This window comes from Lissotriton helveticus, chromosome 10 (genome assembly GCF_964261635.1).
Source record: "Lissotriton helveticus chromosome 10, aLisHel1.1, whole genome shotgun sequence".
NCBI classification, from domain to species: Eukaryota; Metazoa; Chordata; class Amphibia; order Caudata; family Salamandridae; genus Lissotriton; species Lissotriton helveticus.
In genome coordinates, this window is record NC_136071.1 from 1,203,765,511 (window position 1) to 1,203,790,813 (window position 25,303).

The 25,303-nt window shown below is 46.7% G+C and overlaps 1 protein-coding gene across 1 annotated transcript in view; it reads left to right on the plus strand.

The window, feature by feature from the left end:
* Positions 1-24,880, plus strand: part of LOC144784952 (FUN14 domain-containing protein 2-like) — a 57,443-nt gene extending 32,563 nt beyond the window's left edge. Inside the window, exons 3-5 of the mRNA XM_078664067.1 lie at positions 670-745; positions 881-1,015; positions 22,870-24,880. Of these exons, the coding sequence (XP_078520193.1) occupies positions 670-745; positions 881-1,015; positions 22,870-22,947 (289 nt within the window). The 3' untranslated portion in view covers positions 22,948-24,880. The remainder of the gene's footprint in view (positions 1-669; positions 746-880; positions 1,016-22,869) is intronic.
* The last annotated feature ends 423 nt before the right edge of the window (positions 24,881-25,303 follow it).

Consider the following 25,303-nt stretch of genomic DNA (forward strand, 5'->3'; position numbering starts at 1 on the left):
CAACCATACGGGTCATCTTCTTTCACAGGAGACCAGCCATCGCCAGATCAATCTATATATAATGTGTGTATATGTGTATCATTCCAATCTACATCAGATTTAAGGACTCTGCAGCTGTGTGTAAAAATGTTTTATCGCCTTCTTGAACTGTAATATTTATTTGACATTCATTTATTTTCTATTATTGAGAGACCAATGCAGTTTGACAAAGGCTGTTCGCAGCCGAAACGCGTCGTACATCAGTCCAGTGTTTTTGGCACAATAAACAGATAATTTTTCGCATCTACGAGGTCCCGGTCTTTACATATTGAAGGGTAGTTTTGTGGTGTGTGTGTTTATATATTATTTTGGGCACCTAAATGTTTTACAATGCAGTGCTGTGTATAGTATTTGGTTGGTGGATGATACAAGGTTGTGCATATCAATTGGCTATATTTGAATTACTTAACATCATTACATTTCTTAGTTGCATTACTTTTTACATATCTTTGATATATTAGGCATGTGCCGATAGTGTTTCATCCAGATCAGTATTTTTCAGTAAGAAGCCAGAGCTAGGGTTCGAACCCAGTTCTGCAGGTTTTAAAGTCAGCAGCTTGGCCAATAGGCCACTTCTGGTGCCTTGCACTGTTTGTTGGTTTGCTTCCTAACCACCTGCTCTGCTTGCAGGTGTGCTGGCTTCTTATTCAAGAAGGTGGGGAAGTTAGCTGCAACCGCTGTCGGAGGTGGCTTTTTCCTTCTGCAGGTCTGTCATTCTTTCATTCAAGTGCTTTTTTCTGCATTGGTTCAACATTCGAACATGTTGTGGCTTTTGTGTTTTCACTACTTTGCTTAGTGCCCTTTGTGTTTTGTCCTAAATACCGATTTTACTTATTTGTAGATTGCGAACCACACTGGTTACATCAAGGTGGACTGGAAACGAGTGGAAAAAGATGTGAACAAGGCCAAGCAACAACTGAAGATACAAAAAGGCGGAACAAACCCGTCTCCTGATGTGAAGACCAAGATCCAGGAGGTGAGAACGGGGCTAGTGCTCTCGTGGGGGGGGGGGGGAACTGTGTGGTCGGACCGTTGGGTATGGAAGTGGCACTGTCCGTAAGAAAGGAATCCGCCAGCAGCTGGAAGTGTTTGGGTTGGCGCGGAAGAGTGCTCATACAGCTGAGGGAAGTGGAGGGTCTGTCTAAGGGAGGAGTGAAGTCTAAGCAGGGGTTTTGCCAGAGGAGGCCTGGTTGAGGAGCTCGTTCACAGATGTACATTCACTTCTCGGCATGCTCTGTGATGACGCGATACTTGTTTGATGGTAGCCTGATAATCCTTTGCTCGTTCTTAAGGTCGTGGTGAGCGGGTTCACTGTGATATTAGGTTGTTTCCAGAACTCAAACCAGCAAGCTACCATCACCCCCCACTATGGCCCTTGCCTCCCCATGCTGTAGTAAAACCTGTTTATGGTTTCAGCCTTTTTGAGCCCTGATTCCTTTTCTGATACACATCTGCATGGGAGGCGTGCGCCTCTTCTGCTCTGTTAGACGAGAGTGTGTGGCTGGTGTGCCAGACCGCGGATCAGCTGCAGTGGTAGTGATGCTGCAGGTGAGGAAGGAGCTCTGGTGGTCTCATATCAAAGCAACCCTTTTTAACTATCCTGGAACCCTGAGCACCCATGCACACTTCAGGTAGAGGCTCGACTAGGGGGGGGCTTGTCCCAAAGGGAGGAAGGTGCCTTGTACCTGCTTGTTCCTTTTATCCTTTTTTGGGTTTCTATGTGCTACAGGGAAAAGTGTCATCTCTGTGACTCACTGCATGGATTATTTTGCACTTGAGGCACCTATGCTCCTTGACCATTTCGGTTATCAGCAGTAGCACGCAACCAGTCGTCATGAACAGGAACGTGCTTGAATCTTGATCACACTTCTGTCTTCCACAAGTACATTCAGCACAGTGACGTTGCAGGATTTCCATTATTAACAGTATGTGGTCTACTGCTGTGTCTGCTTCTTGGGCAGGCTGATCGGTTTGTTCAGCTGATGCTCTCAGGCCGTGCCCTTCTTCCAATCACTAAACCTACCAGCTCTCTTTCCAAGCTTGGATGGGAGGAGTTACATCAGCACATCCGGACGAAGACCCAGCTCCATGATTGGAGTCTTGCCCACTTGAAGCAGAAATGGAGCAAACTGAAACAGATTAGTTGCTCATTTCAAGAAGTCCTTCAGATGCAAAATGGAGAAATGGGAGCCTGAGAGCAAAGACCGATCTGGACCGAAGTGCAGTGCCTACCTTCTGTCGTGGGATTCTCTCTGAATGCACAAACAGTAGAGAATGTCTGGACACGTGCAAGATCCCTGGAACAAACATTTTTCAAAATAATATTATAGGTACAAAAGTGTACCCTAAATAAATATCATGTACATTCTTTTTTTGTGTTGAAAACTCCAGTAAACCCGATTAACAATATTATGTATTTGACTTGAAACACCGCGGAATTACAGCATTTTTTAAAACCCAGTTGAAAGGCAATGTAGCTTCTAAAAAGCTGCACACAAACAGTGCTAACTTGCAACTGCCCCTTTAAGGAATTATAGGGCTACCAGCCTTTCCATCACACAAGGTTCGGGGATACTGTTCGTTTTTTCAGCTCACTGAGAAAGTTCAATGAACTGTGGTCTTTTATCCCTTATTTTGGATGAAAATCTTCATTTATTTGGGGGGGTGGGGGTCATTCAACAATATTAAGCATCTACTTTGTAAGGTCCTTATTTTCCTGCGGTGTTTCTCCTGACCTCTGTCTCTAGAGCCACCATGCCTGCTCTCTTTGACAAATGCCATTTGTGTGGAGGAAAGAAATCATGAAAGGATGAACAGATGTGGGCATCATCTGCCTTCAGGATTTCTACTCCCAAGATATGCTTGGAGATTACATATAGGTGTCTCGGGACAGTGAGAGAGTTAGTCCTGGGAAGAAGTCATCCTTTCAGCCTTGCTGTCTACTCGTCTCCCTCTTCTTCTATCCTGTTGTTACCAGGTCTGATCCCTGTCGCACTCAGGCCAATTCTTGAGTTGCTTACGCCCATACTCCAGATTGACTTTGAGGTGCTCAAAATCGAGACATTCTCCTTCAACATCCCTTCAACTCTGCCATTCTTCGAATGATGAGCTGGCGAGGAAAAGGATCCTCTTTCTCTTCTTTCAAGGGAGAGGCTATCTGTCCTCACAAAGATCAGGTCGTACTCCTTTTAGGCGTTCCTCCTCTTTATCAGACGCGAGTCTGCTTTCTGCCAGATACCCAGAGATAGCGGCTCATAACATTTCCCTGGTGGGTGACATTTCCTTCCATCAGGTAACTAATAGAACTGCAAATCTAATATTGTATCCACAAGTGTCCTAAAACGCCATTATTTTGATGTTTTTGTTTCTAGAATCATGGGGTGCACCCATGGAAGTCCTGGTGCCAGGACTTTGGTGCCGATAGAGCACAGCCTTTGACCTCCATCAAACCCTTTGATAAACAGGAGAAGTGCAGACCTCTTGATTAGGTCCACTCTTCTTAAGAGGCTGATCAGGCTGTTTCTCTTGTATCTGCTTCTAGGAAGCGCATTAACGTACCTGACTCCCATTGTACTCTCCTCCTGAAAAGGAAAGCAAATGGATGGATGCGGCGGGAAGAACATTCGGCACATCCTCGGCTACTCCTTTAAGGCTGGCTTGCTATACAGCCTTATTGGGTTGTTCATATAATAGCAACTCGCTGGAATGCTTCTGTGCGCTTGGTGTCTTCAGAAGCAGATGGATCCCAGAACATGACACAAGGAATTGGTTTTACTGTATCTTCTTTGTTTGGTAAAAGGTGCCCTTCAATTCTCTTCTCTCAAGGAACATTTGAATGTCATTGTTGCTGTTAAGAAGTCCCCTTATGGCATCTTTATTCAGCATCCTAGTGTGGCGGATTTCCTTGAAACTCTAAAGAGCCTTACCATGTGTCACAAACCCTCCCCTCCATGAGAGCTTAGCCTCAGTTGAGCTCTCCATGGGAGCCATGCACAAGGCAATCTTAAAGCACATTTCCCTTTACGTGGCCAGAAGGGTAAGTGAGCTTCAAACTCTGTTCAGAGGATCTGTGTCTGGTTTTCAACTGTAACAAGATCTCCTTAAGAACTCTTCCTTCTGTCCTATCTAAAGTCATATCTGATTTTTTGTATCACTTAGACTCACAACTTTCCTCTTGGGGCATATCTCTCCGGCAGAAAGATCTCTCCCTTTCCGAGATGTGAAGAGGGGTCTAAAATACATGGACTAAATAAAGGAAGTAAAAAAAAAAATAATAATAAAACAACTGTTTGTAAATTACATAGTGGTCTCAGTGCTGTGTTATCAAATCATAGCCTGAAGGTTAATGTCCTGCTTAACTAGCGGTTACCAAATGACTGAGCGACTCCTTCCACTAAGAGACACTGCCAAGTCGCAAATGGGCCAAACTGGTAGCAGATACAAAGCAGCCACACATGGCAAGCGCATCCACTCCAATTCTATCAGGAGACACACACGAAGACACTCAACTCTTCCACACATGGATGACTTCGATTAGCAATGAGCCAGCCCCGTTAGAACTGCCAACAAATAAGTTAAAATCTAAAATCTCAGCGCCCTGGTATACGCCCACACTAGCAGAGCTCCACCTCCAGTGCAAACAAATGGAATGGAAATGGAGGAAGCATACACCCCAGAAGACTTAAACCTCTTCAAATCGATAAGAACAAAAATATCACCTGCACATTAAACTAAAAAAAAAAAAAGTACTTCCCAAAAAAATACTAGATGCCGGCCATGGCCAGAAAACAATTTTCACAATTGTAAAATCCTTCACCGACCCTAAAATGTCTGTGATGGGGGTATTTCCCTACCAGACATTATGTGACCAGATTTCTGTCTTCGTTAAGGAAACAATTCTCAATATACAAAATTTTAACATCCCGCACACTCATCCTTTAGACTTCGAGCCTGACCCCACCCACACAGGGCCTTTCCTACCTGTTTTTGAAAAAAGCTCACTTGAGCAGCCACGAGAAGCAATAATCGGCTGCAAATCTGGTTCCCCCTTGGACGCATGTCCACCTGTTGTCCTTCATAAGATCATTTATATTGTCTATCCAGTAATTAACAATATAGTTAACTCCTCACTGGCCGCAGGTATAGTCCCTGCGGAATGGAAACTGGCAATAGTCAAACCACTTAAAAAAAAAAAAAAAAACGGAACATGGATCCATCCATACTTTCAAACCTTCAACCCATATCGTTACTACTTATTCTTGGCAAAATTACAGAAAGACTGGTTAATAGACAACTAACCGACTTCTTTGAGAACGCCAAGATACTACTCCCCTGCCAGTCCGGCCCAAACACTCGACTGGATCCGCACTACTAGAAACAGTGGACACATTGAAATTAACCCTAGATAAAGGTAAGGAGGCGGTGCTGATTCTATTAGACCTGTCAGCTGCATTTGACACCATTTCACATGATATTCTCCTCACCCGGATAAAAAATAGCGACATCTCCAACACCGCAATAGCCTGGATAAAATCCTTTCTTACCAACCACAAACAAGCAGTGGCCCTAGGAACTTTCTTTTCAACACAACGCCCCATTACATCAAAGATTCGAATAACGCAGAACACAATTTTAAGCTCTACCTCACAGAGGTCACCAGTTGGATGCACCTCAACCACCTCAGATGCAACACAGATAAACCCGAGATCCTGTTGATACGAAGGACAATCCCTTTGAGCCAGGCCAATGGTGGCTTGAAAACGCACCGCCCCGCCAAACACAGTAGAAGTAGCTAAGAATCTGGGAAATTTGATACCTCATTCTCATTCCGACCTCAGGCTCTGACGGTGGCAGGGACGTGCTTCAACATAATCAAAACACTTAAAAAGTTTTTTGACTACATTCTGCTCTCTGCAAGGAAGACACTGATTCTGTCTAGACTAGACTACTGCAACAGCCTACTCGCAGGAGTAAACAAACAAGTACTAAAGAGACTACAGGTGGTACAGCATGCAGCAGCCCACTTAGTGCTAAAACTGCCCACATATCACCTTCCTCAGCAGCCCTCAAAACCCTGCACTGGCTGCCTTATAATCTTATTTAAGGTTCTGCTAATCACTTTCAGAGCCTTTAGAAACCCAGGACCCAAATATCTATTGGATAGGTTTACCCCCTACACCACTGCTATGATACTCAGATCCTCATCAGCAAATTTTCTTAAACCCCCTGCCTTTAGGTTCAAAACCAAAGGAGGTAAATCTTTAGCAGCTCTTGGAACCAGAGCTTGGAACCTCATGCCAACACACCTAAGGCTGATAGAAGCAGAAACTCACTTCAGAAAGTCCTTGAAGACTTGGATCTTTGGATCCTCAGATTCCTTGTTCTCATCTCTCATATAAGTGAGGGACCTGTCCTTCCTTCCTTTCCCTTTCCTGTATAGCTCAAGGAGGCTACTTTCGGAGTGATAGTCGTGCTCTATATATAAGCAAATCAAATCCTTCCCAATAAGCCAAAGCAAATTCTATCTGGGTAAAAGTGTCTACGGCTGCCTTGATGCAATCTGGCTGCTATTTCCAGAAATTTGCAATACAGCAACCTCAAAGTCTGTGCAAACTTTGGGCAGAAATGACAGAATTTTCTCTGACTCCAAAACTGATGCCCTGTAGGTAGGGCCTCCTTAGAGCTTCGGTGCCTGGCTCAGGAAACAACCTCCTACTCTGTTTTCCATCTCTGTGTAACTTAACTCCTTGTGCAATCTATTTGCCTAAGAAATGCATTTGTCTCTTACGCACCTTATCTGAGGAAGTGCATTTCAAAACTGCTCTTCTCTTCCACTGTTTATGAATATCACAGAGAATCCCATGACTGAGGAGGAACAGTTACTTACGTAAAATCCCAGTTCTTTGTTGTGGGTATTCTCTTTGAATCCAAAACCAACCCACCGATCTCTTCAGATTGCATTAGTGAAAAGACTGTAAAGCAGTGTTTCCCAAACTGTGGGTCGGACGAAAGACGATTTTTGGTGGATCGCGAAAGTCCAAGCAAGAAAAAAAAAGATGCCTTTAAATTCTGTATTCATCTTGTCACATTTGCTGTGCTTCAAAGACAGAGGTCAAATGTCATGCTAGATTTTCTGACAAAACATGGAGACTGGTGTTTACAAACTCCTCACTTTGCAGTCAGGGAAAGGAAAGTAAATGATGCAACAATCTTGCTGGAGTACGAGGAGTGTGAAAGGAAAGAGTGTAGGATGTCATTTTGTTTGTAGCACAACAGAATGTAAATACCTGTAAATGGACTGTTCACATTCAGCAGTTAGGTGAAGCATTTTCTTTGTAGTTCTGAAGTGTGATTGAAACAAAGATGTTAATAGAATCAAAACAAATCAAGACATTTTTAGATGATGCGTGTGTGAGAAGTTGGCCTGATATATGATGCTCACTAGTTCTAGTGATCACCTTGTATCAGTCCAAGCAACCCTTATGGTGATTGGTTGTAAGTCAACCTTATAGACCAGCAATCCTAATGGTAGCATGGACAAAGCAGTCTTAGGCTAAACTCTTTTGGCATGTGAAGCCAGCTGTTTTACCACAATATAACCCCTTGAATACCAGATGAAAGGACACCACACAGGTTGTTATTAAAATAAACAATATATGTATTCATAACAAACACCTCTGAACTCTTTATGAGGTCAGAGGGCTAAGCACATGACAATCTCTTACCAAAAATACGACATGTTGCACAAAATTACACTGCTGCCCTAGGGGCACGACAAACCATATACTAAGTAAGTGGAATGTGAAAGTCAATAAAAGGAATGGAGCTGTCCAGAGGCTGTAGGATCGTTGGGACCACGCTACACTAACTCTAGGTAAGTAATAGGAGGCCCACGGAACGCGTGTGCAGAGTGTGAACTCACACGCGAGATGCGTAACAACGTCTATGGACAGTACAGTTCAAGTTAAAGGTGAGTACGGACAATCCTGACTAGGTAGGACTAAAACGACTGTGGAACTGGACACTAGGACAGTTAAACTACCCTTGAGCACCGAAATGCTCTCGTTACCTCACCCACGGGCCGCGGGTGCATAGGTGTCAAAGTGTGTCGGGTTCTCGCGTTGAAGTCAATGGAGCCTGAAAGAAAAGATGCTGCAGGCAACTAGGAGGAAGATGTCCGGTGCGATCCAAGGGTGGATCGGTGAAGAAGAGGACCTGAAAGCAGAGGGGACAATGTTCACAGTCACTAGCCAGTGACTGGAGTGGAACCAGGAAGGAACCAGATGTCGTCGTCGCGATCAGGTGAAGAGTGGACGCTTGACTCTGCAGCCACGTGGACCAGGAGGTGTCTTCGACGACCAGGATGGAGGCACGAGCTGTCCCACGCAGGCTCTCGCTGTCGGCGGTGTTGGATCCGGAATCGGCGTCAACAGGCCTTGGCAAAGGCAACCCACGCGGTGAGTGAAGAAAGCGTCTGGTGCGGACTAGGAGAGTCCGGGGTGTCCCTCTTTTGGAAGGGAGCAAGGGCCAGTCTGGAGCAACCAGACCAGCAGCAAAGATTCAAAGGTTCGTCGTCTAGGAGGCCACTAGCCAGCCGGCAAGTGACCAGACAACGCGTCGAGCAGCAAACCAGCAGAAGGGCCCCACGCAGATCTCGTGGATGCTGGAGGGCTGATCTTCGGTGCAGGGGCTGGGGCTTCTCAGCCCCCAAAGCACTTGGTCGAGTTTACCTCGGGCGTCGTGCTGGAAGCGAAGTGCAGTTTCTTCCAAGATGGCCGGTCCCACGTGTCTCGTCGCACCCACGGGTCTCCGCTTTACTGCAGATGTGAGTTGAGGTCGGAGAGGTCTGGGAATCCGGGTCTCGTCGGGCTCTGAAGTCTGGATCCTCGAGGGAAGACGACAAAGGGAAGCCGCTGGACGCTTGATGGTGCCTGCTTGTGCAGGGTGGACACTCCTTGCCCACAAGGGAGATTTCTTCAGTCTTCTGTGGAGCAGAACGTCGAAGTCCAGAGTTTCTTCTTGTAGAGTAGTTCAGGATTAATCTAACTTGGAATGGGACCAGCTCCTACCTTTATCCTGCTAAAGGGGGCTGCACTACTGACTAGGTCCCTCCCCTGGGTGGGACCAGGAAGGGGGGTGGCTACACCCCCTATCCTTTGTCCGGTTTCCCGCCAGAGCTGGGGCAGGGATGCCCCAGCAACTGGTTTGAACCGGTGTATGCACAGGACACCTTGTGTGCCCCGGGCATGTCTCATTCCTTTCAGGCCTATCCTACCCAATACACAAAATCCTGTCTGGGGTGGTGCTAGCACCTCCCAAGGCAGGAAACCCTTTGTCCAAGCCTCCCTCGCTGGAAGGACTCCCAGCAGCAGGAGGTCAGACTTGTGTCTGTGGTGGCAGCATCCATTTTGTGATGCCAAGGCTCGAGTTATTTTTAACCGGGGTTCTCAGTTACATACATGTCGTGTCCCTCTAGAAGGTCGGAATGCTACCCCCGTCGCCAGAATTGGCGAGGGGGTAGTATTCCAAATCGTATGACACCTTACTCGACATGTTTTGATAATGTTATACCAGAGTTGGCATTTAACCGCTAGGATTATAATGCACTTAAGAGTATATGGTATAGCGTTATCATGCAACAGCTATTAGGACTTGGTTCCGCAAGCTGCAAACGGGCTCAGCTCATGCCAGAGCACCATCTCACATAATTCCAAGCACTCTGCCTTCAGGATTGATAAGGCCTTCCATAGGAGTGACTGATAGGAATATATGTGTCCATTTTAGGTTTAGATATAGGGAACTATATCTCAAGCAAAGGGTGATTACACCACCTTGCCCCAGCTGTCGTGCAGCCAGTTGTGTCTGTTTAGATGGCTAGCCAGGGGTGGCATAATACATGCTTCAGCCCCTGGTAGGCCCTGGGTACACCTATGCCCTGGGTACCTAAGGTACACTGTACAGTGGCCGATAAGGTGGCCCAGTACCAATTGGTAGATGCACCTAAGGTACATGGTTGCCAATTTAGAGAGAGAACAGCTAGGCTGGGGGTCTGATTAGCAGGCCCACAGCCAGGGAAAGTCGTAAACCAGTGAAGCAAAAAGCAAAAATCTGGGGTGACCATAGGATTGCAGACCCCACTCTCCTACAGCGTGCATGATAAATATTCACTGAAACCCGATTCCCACATATTATCTTTTGTATGCAATATAGTTTTATCAATTAAACTGTCTCTATGTAAATTTAGTGTCCATTTCAACATAAAATGCGTTGTCTGTACATGACAGTGCGCTACCACTTGATACTTTATGTTCATAACACCCCTCCACCCCCTCTTCTGTCTATTAAAGCGAGGTGGGTCACAAACGTTCTTCGTTCTAAAAATTGGATCATGATTCTAAAATGTTTGGGACGCAGTGCTGTAAAGGATACAGTCATTCGCCTGTAATCGCCGACCCGACGGTAAATATGTACCTCATATGGTATCTTAGATTTGTGCTTGTTCCCAAGTATATCTTTTCTTGTTGATGCAAAGAAACACTGTCCTGACACATCTGCGTAGATAGCCCTTGTTTTATAAGGAGCTTTTTCCAGGTACATCAGCTCAATACATTTGCATAGACAGAAAGTAAACAAGACTGCAACCCATGTAAAAACAACCGAGCTGTAAACAGAAGTCCACGTTAGTCAGATAATAGCTTTATATATTGTCTGTAATTGAGACTGCTCTATTCAGAATCAAGAACATTGTCAGACCGTCTCGATTAGATCCAGGCAAAAAGCTGATTCTGATAATGAACGATAACACTTCATTCATGTCAACTAGTATCATAGTAAATGTCCATTAAATAGCTTGTTCCTGGTGAAAAGTCACTGTGTGAAAAATTATATACCAAGTATATATTTTTTACCAAGTTGTCTTTGAGAGGTTGAGATCCCGTGCCTGGTTTGCACGCTTACGAATGTAATTTTTGATTTCAGTGTTTCACGAGTTCCTAACAGGTGTGCGCTAACTCCAATAATTCACTTGGAAAACTCACTGTGGTCATTTGCCTTAGACCACAAGATAGTGCAAAACTAGACTTCAAATTGCCTTTTATTATTTCTTGACTTTTCACGTCCTCATGTGGACAGGAGTGGGGGCCTGTGGATGTTGAATGTAGCTCTGGAGAGTGGATAGGATCTCTTGCAAGAACACAGTTACTGTTAAATATTGTGGGGCCCTTAGACATAAAACCCTTCTAGCCTCTTGCAGCTGTCTGGCCTACGAAAGAAAGTAAAGGGAAAATGCATCTGCTTCCTGCAGTTCAGACCATGCTTTTGACAGAATAGGTTTTACTACCTTGACAGTTCTACCTCCAGGTGTGCGTGTGACCTACCTTTTGTACAATCTACTCTTTGTGGCCATCCAAGGTTTTCCAGCTCTGGAAGCCGTCTAGGAACTGATCCTATTTGCAGAGTCAGACCACTCTGTCTGCTAATGTACATTCCGTAGCCGTTTGGTGCATGCCCTTCTCCTTCGTGAAAGCCGTTTTGTAGGGCTTCTAAAAGCTTTGTCCAGAGTTATGATCTACCTTCTCGCCTCGGGTTGTTGGCCATGGCTTCTCCACATTGGTCGACGTTCCTGATCCATCCTGACTTGCCTGTACATTGCCTTTGTCTGCACGTACAGAGAAGCTCTGCAGCATCAGCTGAGTTGTGCATCTTGCTGGCAGCAGGACTTTGAGGTTGCTCATCCGTCCGTCAAGATGGGAGTAAGGCTAGGATCAACTCCTTGGATCAGCTCCGAGGTTGCCGGGCTAGTCTTGCGGGCTGCACGGGCCTGGGGACTACATATAGAGCCCTAAGCGCCAGCATGTTTTAGTAATAGATTCCTGAGGCGGAAGCCGGGAATCGGGGAACGCTTTTTTAACCTCAACAAACTTGTATTGAGGAGTATTTTTTTTTTTTTTTTTTACTGTGATTTAAAACTGGTCTCAGCTTCTTACCTAGTGCACATATTTCCCCCGGGGTTCTCGCATTGCAGGCGGCCGATTTAGGGCTGTCTCTGACGCGGGACTCTGGAACTCGGGTGCCATCTTTGGGGAACTCGAGGTTGCCGGGCTAGTCTTGCGGGCTGCACAGGCCTAGGGACTGCAAAATGAACCTAAAAACGCGTACGCGCCAATGGCGCGCCGGAGGCAAGCCCGTCTGCGCCCGTCCGCGGCCGGATGGGTCCGGGGGCCATATTCCCTGTCCAAAATTCTGATGGTTCTCTCAAATACTCCCGAAAAGCCCTGCTATCTCTCCGCTATAGTAACTGTCCTCTTACAACCCCTTTAAACTGGGATTTTAAGCCGTTTCACTGCCACATGTGCGACTTCACCTCTATACCCTCCACATCCAATACCAACAACTTCGCTACTGATACTGTCTATACATCCCGTATAAGAATTGATAACAATAAATCTTCAGAGCTCACTTTCTTCAGTCTTAACTGTCGATCACTTCCTTAACACAAGAGAGATATATATGACTTACTCTCGGGTTCCCAACCCGAGGTCATCTTTCTTACAGAAACGTGGCTAAATGATAGTTCGGGTCCAGATATTGCCAGCGCACTCCCCCCTAATTACACCTTTTTGGGGAGAAATCGGGTTGGCAAGGAAGGAGTTGGGATTGCAATTGTCTATAAGAATAAGTACAAATGTAAATGGAGCAATCTTGATTTCCCTGACTGCGAAGTCGGCTTGTTCAAGCTACTTCTTTCATCCAATTTTACTCTTTCTGGTGTCTTGATATACCGTCCTCCAGGACCAATTCGCTCGTGGGCAGCCTCTTTCCCCGATTACATTGCCCCGCTTCTGCTTCAAGCCACTAACTTTTTGTTGGTGGGTGATTTAAACCTTCATCTCAATGACATTTCCCAACCAACTAATTTTATTGCAGATTTACCGGCCTTTTATTTCTGGTCCCACCCATAAAGCAGGCAATCTGCTTGATCCAATTTTTTCTAATATGGACACAGTCCTATGTAAATTGGCTACTCCTGTTCTCTGGTCCGACCATTTTTTGGTCGAATTCCTAATCAAATGTAAGCAATTCCCGAAAAATCTACCATCTGGGCTAATAAAAGGCAGGAACTGGAAAAAAATTGGACATTAACAAACTTAATTGTCTCCTTGAGAATACTAGACCATTAGCCTCAACTACCACCGTGGAAGAAGAAACGGTCAGCCATCAGCGGCTTAGCTCATCTATCGATTCCTGCCTTCCCCTTTTGAAAAGAAAATCTAATAATCACTACCCCCTGCCCCATGGTATTCTGAGGCCCTAAAACGGGAAAAACAAAATGTAAAAATATGGAGAGACAGTGGCGAAAATACTAAGACCCTAAAATAAAATTTTTCTATAAGTCAGCTCTGAGTAATTACCATCTACTATGTCACAATGCTCGGGCAGAACATGTAAATCGTACGATTCAAGAAGCTCAAAATAGCCCTAAAACACTGTTTAAAGTTGTTAAGGAGCTCTCGGGCTTCATGTCAGCCTAAGCCCCCCGCCTCGATTCCAAACATTGCGATGATTTAGCTGATTTTTTTGTCACTAAAATAAATACCATCTACGCTGACTTTGAGGAGAAGCCATTGGCAGTTTCCTCCCTCCCTAATCAACCATCCCTCAGTGATACCTTGTTTTTTAACAACGCTGTTACTTTAGATCAATGGTCTCGAATGGATATTACTTCCTTTTGCAAAATCCTTAGTAGTATCTAGTCTGGTTCCCCATATGATTTGTTTCCCCCCTCAGTCCTCCAAACTTTAAGTTTCCCCACACTCCACTTAAGCATGCAATTATTAAACACCTCCCTATTGGAAGCCAGAGTTCCTGCAGCATGGAAACACGCCATGATTGTGCCTCTATTGAAGAAAGCAAACCTGGACCCGGAAGTACCATCTAATTTCCGTCCTATCTCCCTTCTCCCAATTTTTTCAAAAGTTTTGGAGAAGCACATTAATGCCCAGCTTGCTAACTTCATTGAGACGCACAATCTTCTCCACACCTCTCAGTCTGGCTTTCACGCAGGTTTTTCTATTGAGTCCACATTACTGGGCGTCACTGATAATATCCGCCTTCAAGTGGATAGAGGTGAAACCGTGGCACTTATTCTCCTTGATTTAAGTGCAGCGTTTGATACCGTTTCTCATCCTATCCTTGATTTAAGTGCCGCGTTTGATACCGTTTCTCATCCTATCCTCTTGAATACCCTTCAATTATGCGGTATCACGGGTTCGGCACTTAAGTGGATATCCAGTTTCTTGACAAACAGGACCTTTCAGGTGTTCTCTTCTACGTCCAAATCTGAAGTCCACTTGTCTCAATATGGAGTTTCTCAGGGCTCCATATTGAGCCCTCTGCTTTTTAACATTTATGTTAGTCCATTAGCTGTTATTGCTGAGGAAGCTGGGCTCACGGTATATGCCTACGCCGAAGATACCCAGCTTATTTATTCGCTCTCCACCAAATCTAATAATAACACCTCTTTGATGAAATCCGGGTTAACAAACATCGCAGACTGGATGCACACCAATAAATTAAAACTCGACGGTGGTAAAACCGAGCTTCTTCTTTTCGGCAAAAATAAAACCCTCTGGGGCCCTCAACATTGGCCTTCACATATGGGACCCCCGCCGCTTCCTGTGCAAACCGCCCGGAATCTTGGTTTCATGGTTGATGACCAACTCACCATGAGGCAACAAGCTGGTAAGGTAACCTCTACTTGTTTTGTCATCTTGAGATGGCTGAAAAAAATCCTGTGGATGCTTCCATTGCCCACCCAAAGAACGGTAGTCCAAGCTCTTATAACATTTAGACTGGACTACGGAAACGTTCTGTATTTGGGGGGTGGGTAAGGAAGTGTTGCACAGGTTACAGGTGGTACAAAACTCTGCTGCCAGATTGCTTTGCAATCTTCCAAATAGAATGTCTACCTCAGTCGCGTTACACGGTTTGCACTGGCTTAAGATTGAGAGCCGCATTAAATTTAAAGCTCTGTGTTATATGCATAGGATCAATGCTGGGGTAGCACCCCACTATCTACAGGCCTTAGTTAATCAATACTGCCCTTCACGCCTCCTTCGATCCTCTAATCAGCATAACTTCCAAATTCCAAGGATTAAGAGAATCAAAATGGGGGGCCGTTCATTTTCACATTTGGCTCCAGCACTTTGGAATTCCATGCCTCTTTCCCTTCGCGTGGAACCACATTATCACATTTTTCGCAAAAATTTAAAAACCTGGCTTTTTAATCAATAGATTCTCCTTTTACATTGATTTTATCTTCTTTTTTCATTCTGCGATCTTAGCGCCGGGAAACCTTTGGGTAGCTGTTGCGCTGTATAATTTTAATTATAAATAAATAAAATACCCCAGAAGAAGAGGAAGGAGTCCAACCAACCAGCCGTTTATGGTTGTTTGGGAATGAGGGGGAACCGTCTATGACTTTTATTGATGATGTGAGCCTACTAGTACCGTCCACTCACTGTGAGCTCAGTGACCGCGATAAGAAAGTAGAGAAGTATAGGATGTGCGCATGCCATGTTAGGAGGAGGATGTGCACTGCGAGCTCAGTGACCTCAATAAGGAAGTAGAGAAGTATAGGATGTACGCAAGCCATGTTAGGACGATGATGTCACTGCGAGCTCAGTGACCTTGATAAGGAAGTAGAGAAGCATAGGATGTGCGCATGCCATGTTAGGACGATGATGTCACTGCGAGCTCAGTGACCTTGATAAGGAAGTAGAGAAGCATAGGATGTGCGCATGCCATGTTAGGGCGATGATGTGCACTGCGAGCTCAGTGACCTCGATAAGGAAGTAGAGAAGTACAGGATGTACGCATGCCGTGTTAGAACGATGTTGTGCACTGCGAGCTCGGTGACCTCGATAAGGAAGTAGAGAAGTACAGGATGTACGCATGCCGTGTTAGGACGATGTTGTGCACTGCGAGCTCCGTGACCTCGATAAGGAAGTAGAGAAGTACAGGATGTACGCATACCATGTTAGGAGGAGGATGTGCACTGTGAGCTCAGTGACCTCGATAAGGAAGTAGAGAAGCATAGGATGTGCGCATGCCATGTTAGGACGATGATGTGCACTGCGAGCTCAGTGACCTCGATAAGGAAGTAGAGAAGCATAGGATGTGCGCATGCCATGTTAGGGCGATGATGTGCACTGCGAGCTCAGTGACCTCGATAAGGAAGTAGAGAAGTACAGGATGTACGCATGCCATGTTAGGAGGACGATTTGCAGTGCAAGTAGCAACAAACCTCTTCCATCTTACTCCATGTTTAGCTGATACGTTTGTTGCTTTATTGATGTTTTAAACCTTTCTCTGCAGTTGCATTTGGGCATTATTGGGTTACAACAGACTCTACAACAGACTAACACAATAGTCCCCACTATTTCTAGGTGGTGGTGTCACATTTCTGTCCTTTGTGGTTTCAAAGGTTGACAGTGTGAGGGTGCTCAGGTCAGACTTGAAAGTGGGTGTTTCATGATTTCTCCCTGGTGGTGCTGGCAGCTGGTGCAGGACACCGATTACTCAAGACAAGAAAAACACTATCCACAATGCTTTTCCGAGCCCAAACACTAGATTGCGGAAAAGCATGTGAATCTGTCTTGCGTTGCAAACCTATTGTTACAGGTAAGTAACCTGCTCCGTACCAAGCTAGCAAGTTCATATACAGTTAATGCCCTCCCTTCTGTCATCACTGATGTAACCTCTAGATCACATTTAAATCCCACAAGTCCATCTCAGCCTTTAGAGGTGAATGCCATAGAGCGTGGTGATACTAACACGTTATTTTCACACTAGACATACCTACACATTCTGCGGCAGGGAACCGCGAAACAATAAACTTAACAAATGTCCCCTGTTGGGTGGGGTCTAGTGTGAGAGCGTGGGTTTCTGAATGGTAGCTCTTGTGGGCTGGTGTGAGAGCTTTGGTTTCTGAATGGTAGCTCTTGTGGGCTGGTGGGAGAGCTTTGGTTTCTGAATGGTAGCTCTTGTGGGCTGGCGTGAGAGCTTTGGTTTCTGAATGGTAGCTCTTGTGGGCTGGTGTGAGAGCTTTGGTTTTTGAATGGTAGCTGTTGTGGGCTGGTGTGAGAGCTTTGGTTTCTGAATGGTAGCTCTTGTGGGCTGGTGTGAGAGCTTTGGTTTCTGAATGGTAGCTGTTGTGGGCTGGTGTGAGAGCTTTGGTTTCTGAATGGTAGCTCTTGTGGGCTGGTGGGAGAGCTTTGGTTGCTGAATGGTAGCTGTTGTGGGCTGGTGGGAGAGCTTTGGTTTCTGAATGGTAGCTCTTGTGGGCTGGTGTGAGCTTTGGTTGCTGAATGGTAGCTCTTGTGGGCTGGCGTGAGAGCTTTGGTTGCTGAATGGTAGCTCTTGTGGGCTGGCGTGAGAGCTTTGGTTTCTGAATGGTAGCTCTTGTGGGCTGGTGTGAGAGCTTTGGTTTCTGAATGGTAGCTCTTGTGGGCTGGTGGGAGAGCTTTGGTTTCTGAATGGTAGCTCTTGTGGGCTGGTGGGAGAGCTTTGGTTTCTGAATGGTAGCTCTTGTGGGCTGGTGTGAGCTTTGGTTTCTGAATGGTAGCTCTTGTGGGCTGGTGTGAGAGCTTTGGTTTCTGAATGGTAGCTCTTGTGGGCTGGTGTGAGAGCTTTGGTTTCTGAATGGTAGCTCTTGTGGGCTGGTGTGAGAGCTTTGGTTTCTGAATGGTAGCTCTTGTGGGCTGGTGGGAGAGCTTTGGTTGCTGAATGGTAGCTGTTGTGGGCTGGTGGGAGAGCTTTGGTTTCTGAATGGTAGCTCTTGTGGGCTGGTGTGAGAGCTTTGGTTTCTGAATGGTAGCTCTTGTGGGCTGGCGTGAGAGATTTGGTTTCTGAATGGTAGCTCTTGTGGGCTGGCGTGAGAGCTTTGGTTTCTGAATGGTAGCTCTTGTGGGCTGGTGTGAGAGCTTTGGTTTCTGAATGGTAGCTCTTGTGGGCTGGTGGGAGAGCTTTGGTTGCTGAATGGTAGCTGTTGTGGGCTGGTGGGAGAGCTTTGGTTTCTGAATGGTAGCTCTTGTGGGCTGGTGTGAGAGCTTTGGTTGCTGAATGGTAGCTGTTGTGGGCTGGTGGGAGAGCTTTGGTTTCTGAATGGTAGCTGTTGTGGGCTGGTGTGAGAGCTTTGGTTGCTGAATGGTAGCTGTTGTGGGCTGGTGGGAGAGCTTTGGTTTCTGAATGGTAGCTCTTGTGGGCTGGTGGGAGAGCTTTGGTTTCTGAATGGTAGCTCTTGTGGGCTGGTGTGAGAGCTTTGGTTTCTGAATGGTAGCTGTTGTGGGCTGGTGTGAGCTTTGGTTTCTGAATGGTAGCTGTTGTGGGCTGGTGTGAGAGCTTTGGTTTCTGAATGGTAGCTCTTGTGGGCTGGTGGGAGAGCTTTGGTTTCTGAATGGTAGCTGTTGTGGGCTGGTGTGAGAGCTTTGGTTTCTGAATGGTAGCTGTTGTGGGCTGGTGTGAGCTTTGGTTTCTGAATGGTAGCTGTTGTGGGCTGGTGTGAGAGCTTTGGTTTCTGAATGGTAGCTGTTGTGGGCTGGTGTGAGCTTTGGTTTCTGAATGGTAGCTCTTGTGGGCTGGTGTGAGAGCTTTGGTTTCTGAATGGTAGCTCTTGTGGGCTGGTGTGAGAGCTTTGGTTTCTGAATGGTAGCTCTTGTGGGCTGGTGTGAGAGCTTTGGTTTCTGAATGGTAGCTCTTGTGGGCTGGTGTGAGAGCTTTGGTTTCTGAATGGTAGCTCTTGTGGGCTGGTGTGAGAGCTTTGGTTTCTGAATGGTAGCTCTTGTGGGCTGGTGTGAGAGCTTTGGTTTCTGAATGGTAGCTCTTGTGGGCTGGTGTGAGACCTTTGGTTTCTGAATGGTAGCTCTTGTGGGCTGGTGGGAGAGCTTTGGTTGCTGAATGGTAGCTGTTGTGGGCTGGTGGGAGAGCTTTGGTTTCTGAATGGTAGCTCTTGTGGGCTGGTGTGAGAGCTTTGGTTTCTGAATGGTAGCTCTTGTGGGCTGGCGTGAGAGATTTGGTTTCTGAATGGTAGCTCTTGTGGGCTGGTGTGAGAGCTTTGGTTTCTGAATGGTAGCTCTTGTGGGCTGGTGTGAGAGCTTTGGTTTCTGAATGGTAGCTCTTGTGGGCTGGTGGGAGAGCTTTGGTTGCTGAATGGTAGCTGTTGTGGGCTGGTGGGAGAGCTTTGGTTTCTGAATGGTAGCTCTTGTGGGCTGGTGTGAGAGCTTTGGTTGCTGAATGGTAGCTCTTGTGGGCTGGTGGGAGAGCTTTGGTTTCTGAATGGTAGCTGTTGTGGGCTGGTGTGAGAGCTTTGGTTGCTGAATGGTAGCTGTTGTGGGCTGGTGGGAGAGCTTTGGTTTCTGAATGGTAGCTCTTGTGGGCTGGTGTGAGAGCTTTGGTTTCTGAATGGTAGCTCTTGTGGGCTGGTGTGAGAGCTTTGGTTTCTGAATGGTAGCTGTTGTGGGCTGGTGTGAGCTTTGGTTTCTGAATGGTAGCTGTTGTGGGCTGGTGTGAGAGCTTTGGTTTCTGAATGGTAGCTCTTGTGGGCTGGTGGGAGAGCTTTGGTTTCTGAATGGTAGCTGTTGTGGGCTGGTGTGAGAGCTTTGGTTTCTGAATGGTAGCTGTTGTGGGCTGGTGTGAGCTTTGGTTTCTGAATGGTAGCTGTTGTGGGCTGGTGTGAGAGCTTTGGTTTCTGAATGGTAGCTGTTGTGGGCTGGTGTGAGCTTTGGTTTCTGCATTGGTAGCTCTTGTGGGCTGGTGTGAGAGCTTTGGTTTCTGAATGGTAGCTCTTGTGGGCTGGTGTGAGAGCTTTGGTTTTTGAATGGTAGCTCTTGTGGTCTGGTGCGAGAGCTTGGGTTTCTGAATGGTAGCTCTTGTGGGCTGGTGTGAGAGCTTTGGTTTCTGAATGGTAGCTCTTGTGGGCTGGTGTGAGAGCTTTGGTTTCTGAATGGTAGCTCTTGTGGGCTGGTGTGAGAGCTTTGGTTTCTGAATGGTAGCTCTTGTGGGCTGGTGTGAGAGCTTTGGTTTCTGAATGGTAGCTCTTGTGGGCTGGTGTGAGAGCTTTGGTTTTTGAATGGTAGCTCTTGTGGGCTGGTGTGAGAGCTTTGGTTTCTGAATGGTAGCTCTTGTGGGCTGGTGTGAGAGCTTTGGTTTCTGAATGGTAGCTCTTGTGGGCTGGTGTGAGACCTTTGGTTGCTGAATGGTAGCTCTTGTGGGGTCTGGTGTGAGAGCTTTGGTTTTTGAATGGTAGCTCTTGTGGGCTGGTGTGAGAGCTTTGGTTTCTGAATGGTAGCTCTTGTGGGCTGGTGTGAGAGCTTTGGTTTCTGAATGGTAGCTCTTGTGGGCTGGTGTGAGAGCTTTGGTTTTTGAATGGTAGCTCTTGTGGGCTGGCGTGAGAGCTTTGGTTTCTGAATGGTAGCTTTGGTTTCTGAATGGTAGCTCTTGTGGGCTGGTGTGAGAGCTTTGGTTTCTGAATGGTAGCTCTTGTGGGCTGGTGTGAGAGCTTTGGTTTCTGAATGGTAGCTCTTGTGGGCTGGTGTGAGAGCTTTGGTTTCTGAATGGTAGCTCTTGTGGGCTGGTGTGAGGGCTTTGGTTGCTGAATGGTAGCTCTTGTGGGCTGGCGTGAGAGCTTTGGTTTCTGAGTGGTAGCTCTTGTGGGCTGGTGTGAGAGCTTTGGTTTCTGAATGGTAGCTCTTGTGGGCTGGTGTGAGCTTTGGTTTCTGAGTGGTAGCTCTTGTGGGCTGGTGTGAGAGCTTTGGTTTTTGAATGGTAGCTGTTGTGGGCTGGTGGGAGAGCTTTGGTTTCTGAATGGTAGCTGTTGTGGGCTGGTGTGAGAGCTTTGGTTGCTGAATGGTAGCTGTTGTGGGCTGGTGTGAGAGCTTTGGTTTCTGAATGGTAGCTCTTGTGGGCTGGCGTGAGAGCTTTGGTTGCTGAATGGTAGCTCTTGTGGGGTCTGGTGTGAGAGCTTGGGTTTCTGAATGGTAGCTCTTGTGGGCTGGTGTGAGAGCTTTGGTTTCTGAATGGTAGCTCTTGTGGGCTGGTGTGAGAGCTTTGGTTTCTGAATGGTAGCTTTGGTTTCTGAATGGTAGCTCTTGTGGGCTGGTGTGAGCTTTGGTTTCTGAATGGTAGCTGTTGTGGGCTGGTGGGAGAGCTTTGGTTTCTGAATGGTAGCTCTTGTGGGCTGGTGTGAGAGCTTTGGTTGCTGAATGGTAGCTCTTGTGGGGTCTGGTGTGAGAGCTTTGGTTTCTGAATGGTAGCTCTTGTGGGCTGGCGTGAGAGCTTTGGTTGCTGAATGGTAGCTCTTGTGGGCTGGTGTGAGAGCTTTGGTTTCTGAATGGTAGCTCTTGTGGGCTGGTGTGAGACCTTTGGTTTCTGAGTGGTAGCTCTTGTGGTCTGGTGCGAGAGCTTTGGTTTCTGAATGGTAGCTCTTGTGGGCTGGTGTGAGAGCTTTGGTTTCTGAATGGTAGCTCTTGTGGGCTGGTGTGAGACCTTTGGTTTCTGAATGGTAGCTCTTGTGGGCTGGTGGGAGAGCTTTGGTTTCTGAATGGTAGCTCTTGTGGGCTGGTGTGAGAGCTTTGGTTTCTGAATGGTAGCTCTTGTGGGCTGGTGGGAGAGCTTTGGTTTCTGAATGGTAGCTGTTGTGGGCTGGCGTGAGAGATTTGGTTTCTGAATGGTAGCTGTTGTGGGCTGGTGTGAGCTTTGGTTTCTGAATGGGCTGGTGGGAGAGCTTTGGTTGCTGAATGGTAGCTCTTGTGGGCTGGTGTGAGACCTTTGGTTTCTGAATGGTAGCTCTTGTGGGCTGGTGTGAGAGCTTTGGTTTCTGAATGGGCTGGTGGGAGAGCTTTGGTTGCTGAATGGTAGCTCTTGTGGGCTGGTGTGAGAGCTTTGGTTTCTGAATGGGCTGGTGGGAGAGCTTTGGTTGCTGAATGGTAGCTCTTGTGGGCTGGTGTGAGACCTTTGGTTTCTGAATGGTAGCTCTTGTGGGCTGGTGTGAGAGCTTTGGTTGCTGAATGGTAGCTCTTGTGGGCTGGTGTGAGAGCTTTGGTTGCTGAATGGTAGCTCTTGTGGGGTCTGGTGTGAGAGCTTTGGTTTCTGAATGGTAGCTCTTGTGGGCTGGTGCGAGAGCTTTGGTTTCTGAATGGTAGCTCTTGTGGGCTGGTGTGAGACCTTTGGTTTCTGAGTGGTAGCTCTTGTGGGCTGGCGTGAGAGCTTTGGTTGCTGAATGGTAGCTCTTGTGGGCTGGTGTGAGAGCTTTGGTTTCTGAATGGTAGCTCTTGTGGGCTGGCGTGAGAGCTTTGGTTGCTGAATGGTAGCTCTTGTGGGCTGGTGTGAGAGCTTTGGTTTCTGAATGGTAGCTCTTGTGGGCTGGTGTGAGACCTTTGGTTTCTGAGTGGTAGCTCTTGTGGTCTGGTGCGAGAGCTTTGGTTTCTGAATGGTAGCTCTTGTGGGCTGGTGGGAGAGCTTTGGTTTCTGAATGGTAGCTCTTGTGAGCTGGTGTGAGCTTTGGTTTCTGAATGGTAGCTCTTGTGAGCTGGCGTGAGAGCTTTGGTTTCTGAATGGTAGCTTGTTGTGTGCTGGAGCAGTTCAGTGGAAGTTGGACATACAGTAACACATCACCTGGTGATAGTGAGGAATCGCTGTGGTCCTGAAGGCTTCATCGGTTGATGTATGTGAGGTGTGCTAACCGGGTAATGCCAAGACCCCCTCCAGTGTGTACCAATGTAGCAGTGAGGTGATGATTCTGTGCTTCTACTAAAAATGTTTTTTTTTCTGTTTCAGGTAAAGAGGTTTGTGAACAAAAACATTGTCCTGAGTGGTGGCTTCGTCGGAGGATTTTTGATTGGAATGGCGTCCTAGGATGGCGGCCGCCTAGGTCACCTCTTCAGTCTCCCAGCGATGATGGAGTTTGCACATTTTAGGACCCTCTGGCGTTGCTTCTAAGTCTTGTTGCTGCTCTTCCTTTGGAGACACTTACTCGTAAACCCCTTTGCAGCTGGCCTGGTTCCCTAGCTGATCTCTTCCCATGCTGACTTGGAAGCAATGATGATGGCCTTCTGAATTGTTTAAATTACTTGAGTGGAATTTGCTTTTGCCTCGCTAGCTTTGGGGCTTAAAACTAGAGGACGTCCTTACCCTCTCCGTGTCCTTTAGTTTTTTCCTCCTTATTTGTGATGAGTTCTGGACATGTAAGCCCAGTTCCTACCCAGGCTTCAGTCCCTATGATTCTTAATCTGTAATGACCCCAGAGCTTGGCAGCTTGCCATGGACCCCCATTTGCTACATTCTGCTAAACCCTGCCAAGCCGTTACTATTGCAAACTTGGCTATACAAGGATTTTGATCAGAACTGAGAAGACTCCTGGACATTTGTGTTGTAGTGGGTCCTGTCTGCCTTGCGGCATGACCTCTGCATTGGGTTCTATGCCCTGCCATAGACTGTTACAGTCTGCAAAGAAATCGCTGTGCAGCTCGCTCAGTTATTTATTTTACGGTTTGTGTATTTGGCGTTTCTGTATTACCTATCCGTGTAACGGAGCACTCCAGGTGCCAGTTGACTGTATGGCACATTAATCACTCTTCGTGTTGTCTGTGGTCCCCACAGAAGGTTTGAGACTCGAAGACAAAGGAAGGGTGTTGTATTTTTCCAGCACCTCCAAAAGTGTACCTGTGCACTTGTACACATTTGGGAGGTGGCAGTTTGCACATTTATGTCTCTTTTGATGCCACTGTGAGTAAGTGAAGACACGTAGTGTACACTTCACCACTAATGGTTTCTGGGTGCAGCAACAGACCCCTTACAGCTCACTCTTTCCACCCTACACTAAGCCCTGAAGGTACTTACTTGTGGTCCAGGGCCCCCTTAATAAATACTCCACCTGTCAGCTCTTCATATAGATGACGTGCTTTCAAACCTAGATAGCTCAGTCACTGATCTCACTGCTGCCAGATTGAGTAACACCTTCCTACACTGGTCCTGAACCCACTGCACCGACACCTAAAGTTTTAATGCGGTTACTGAACTGACAAAATAAAACCTTCTAAAGAGCTTCTTCTACCCACATCCCCTTCAAAACCATCTACATCGTCCACAAGGCAGCCAGTGACGGTACACTAACATCCTGGGATGTGGTCGCAGTGCACGTGTGGTTGTGTACCGATCCCAGACAGATTTTTAGTTGGCACAGTTATCAGTAAGCTGGTACAGAGCCAAGCACTGCCTTTAGTCCAGAGGTGCACTTTACAGGTGTAACCTTTACTGACACTGTGTTTCTCATCAGACTGAGGAGAGAGGTAACCACCAGCACTGGTACTCAGACACCCCTGGGTAATCCAACCAGCACTGGGGAAGTAAAGAGCGCCTGTGCTTCTGCTAGGATTAGAAATATGACACTCGAGGTGCCACAGCACTGGGAGCGTGAGACCCTGGGATGCTTCGCCTGTATCTGTGATGATAGGAAGGCGTCTGCTTGCGTCAGATCTTCATGTAAGGGACAATCCAGGTCTCCAGGATTAGCTGACACGCATATGTTAGATTTGTGGAAGTTTTATTGAAGTTTCAGCACAGCTGGTCAGCTTTTCCATTAAATGAAGGAGCTGCCCAAGTGGGTTCAGTGCCTGGAGAGGACACATGTAACCCCCACTCTGACACTAGTGCCAAAATGTGACCTGTATGGTTTCTACCATCCAAGCTCAATAATGGATAGGAAACCGCAGGAGCCACTGGATGACTTGTTTATTATATGCAAATGCTTGTGTTGAGTATTTTAATAAACGTTGTTGGTCTGATTGTGCCATATGTGTTATGATTGAGAGAAGTGCTCAGACATCCTAGCTCTGCACCAGGCTTTGTTCGGATACAGACAATGCGTGTGAACTAATTCCCAAAGGTTAGCTTGCTTTGATTGCAATATGTTTTAGAAAGATTTATATTTTGAATTGCCTTTAATTGATTAAAAAATGTAAAATAGTTTGAAATGCTCTTACATACTGTTCGGCCTGAGAGAATATAAATAGTCTTAGCTGAATTCTGGGTACGGTGTATCGGCGGAGTAGAGCAGCTCTTTTTGCCATGGACCGCCATCCCGCAGAATCCTTTGTCGCACTCCCAGATGCCACCTGCAACAATTCCGCAAGATCCACTTGAGTATTCTGCGTGTCTGGTGGATTGGTGGTCCTCTCTCATCCCCTTTGATGGACACGTTTGTGTTGTAGGC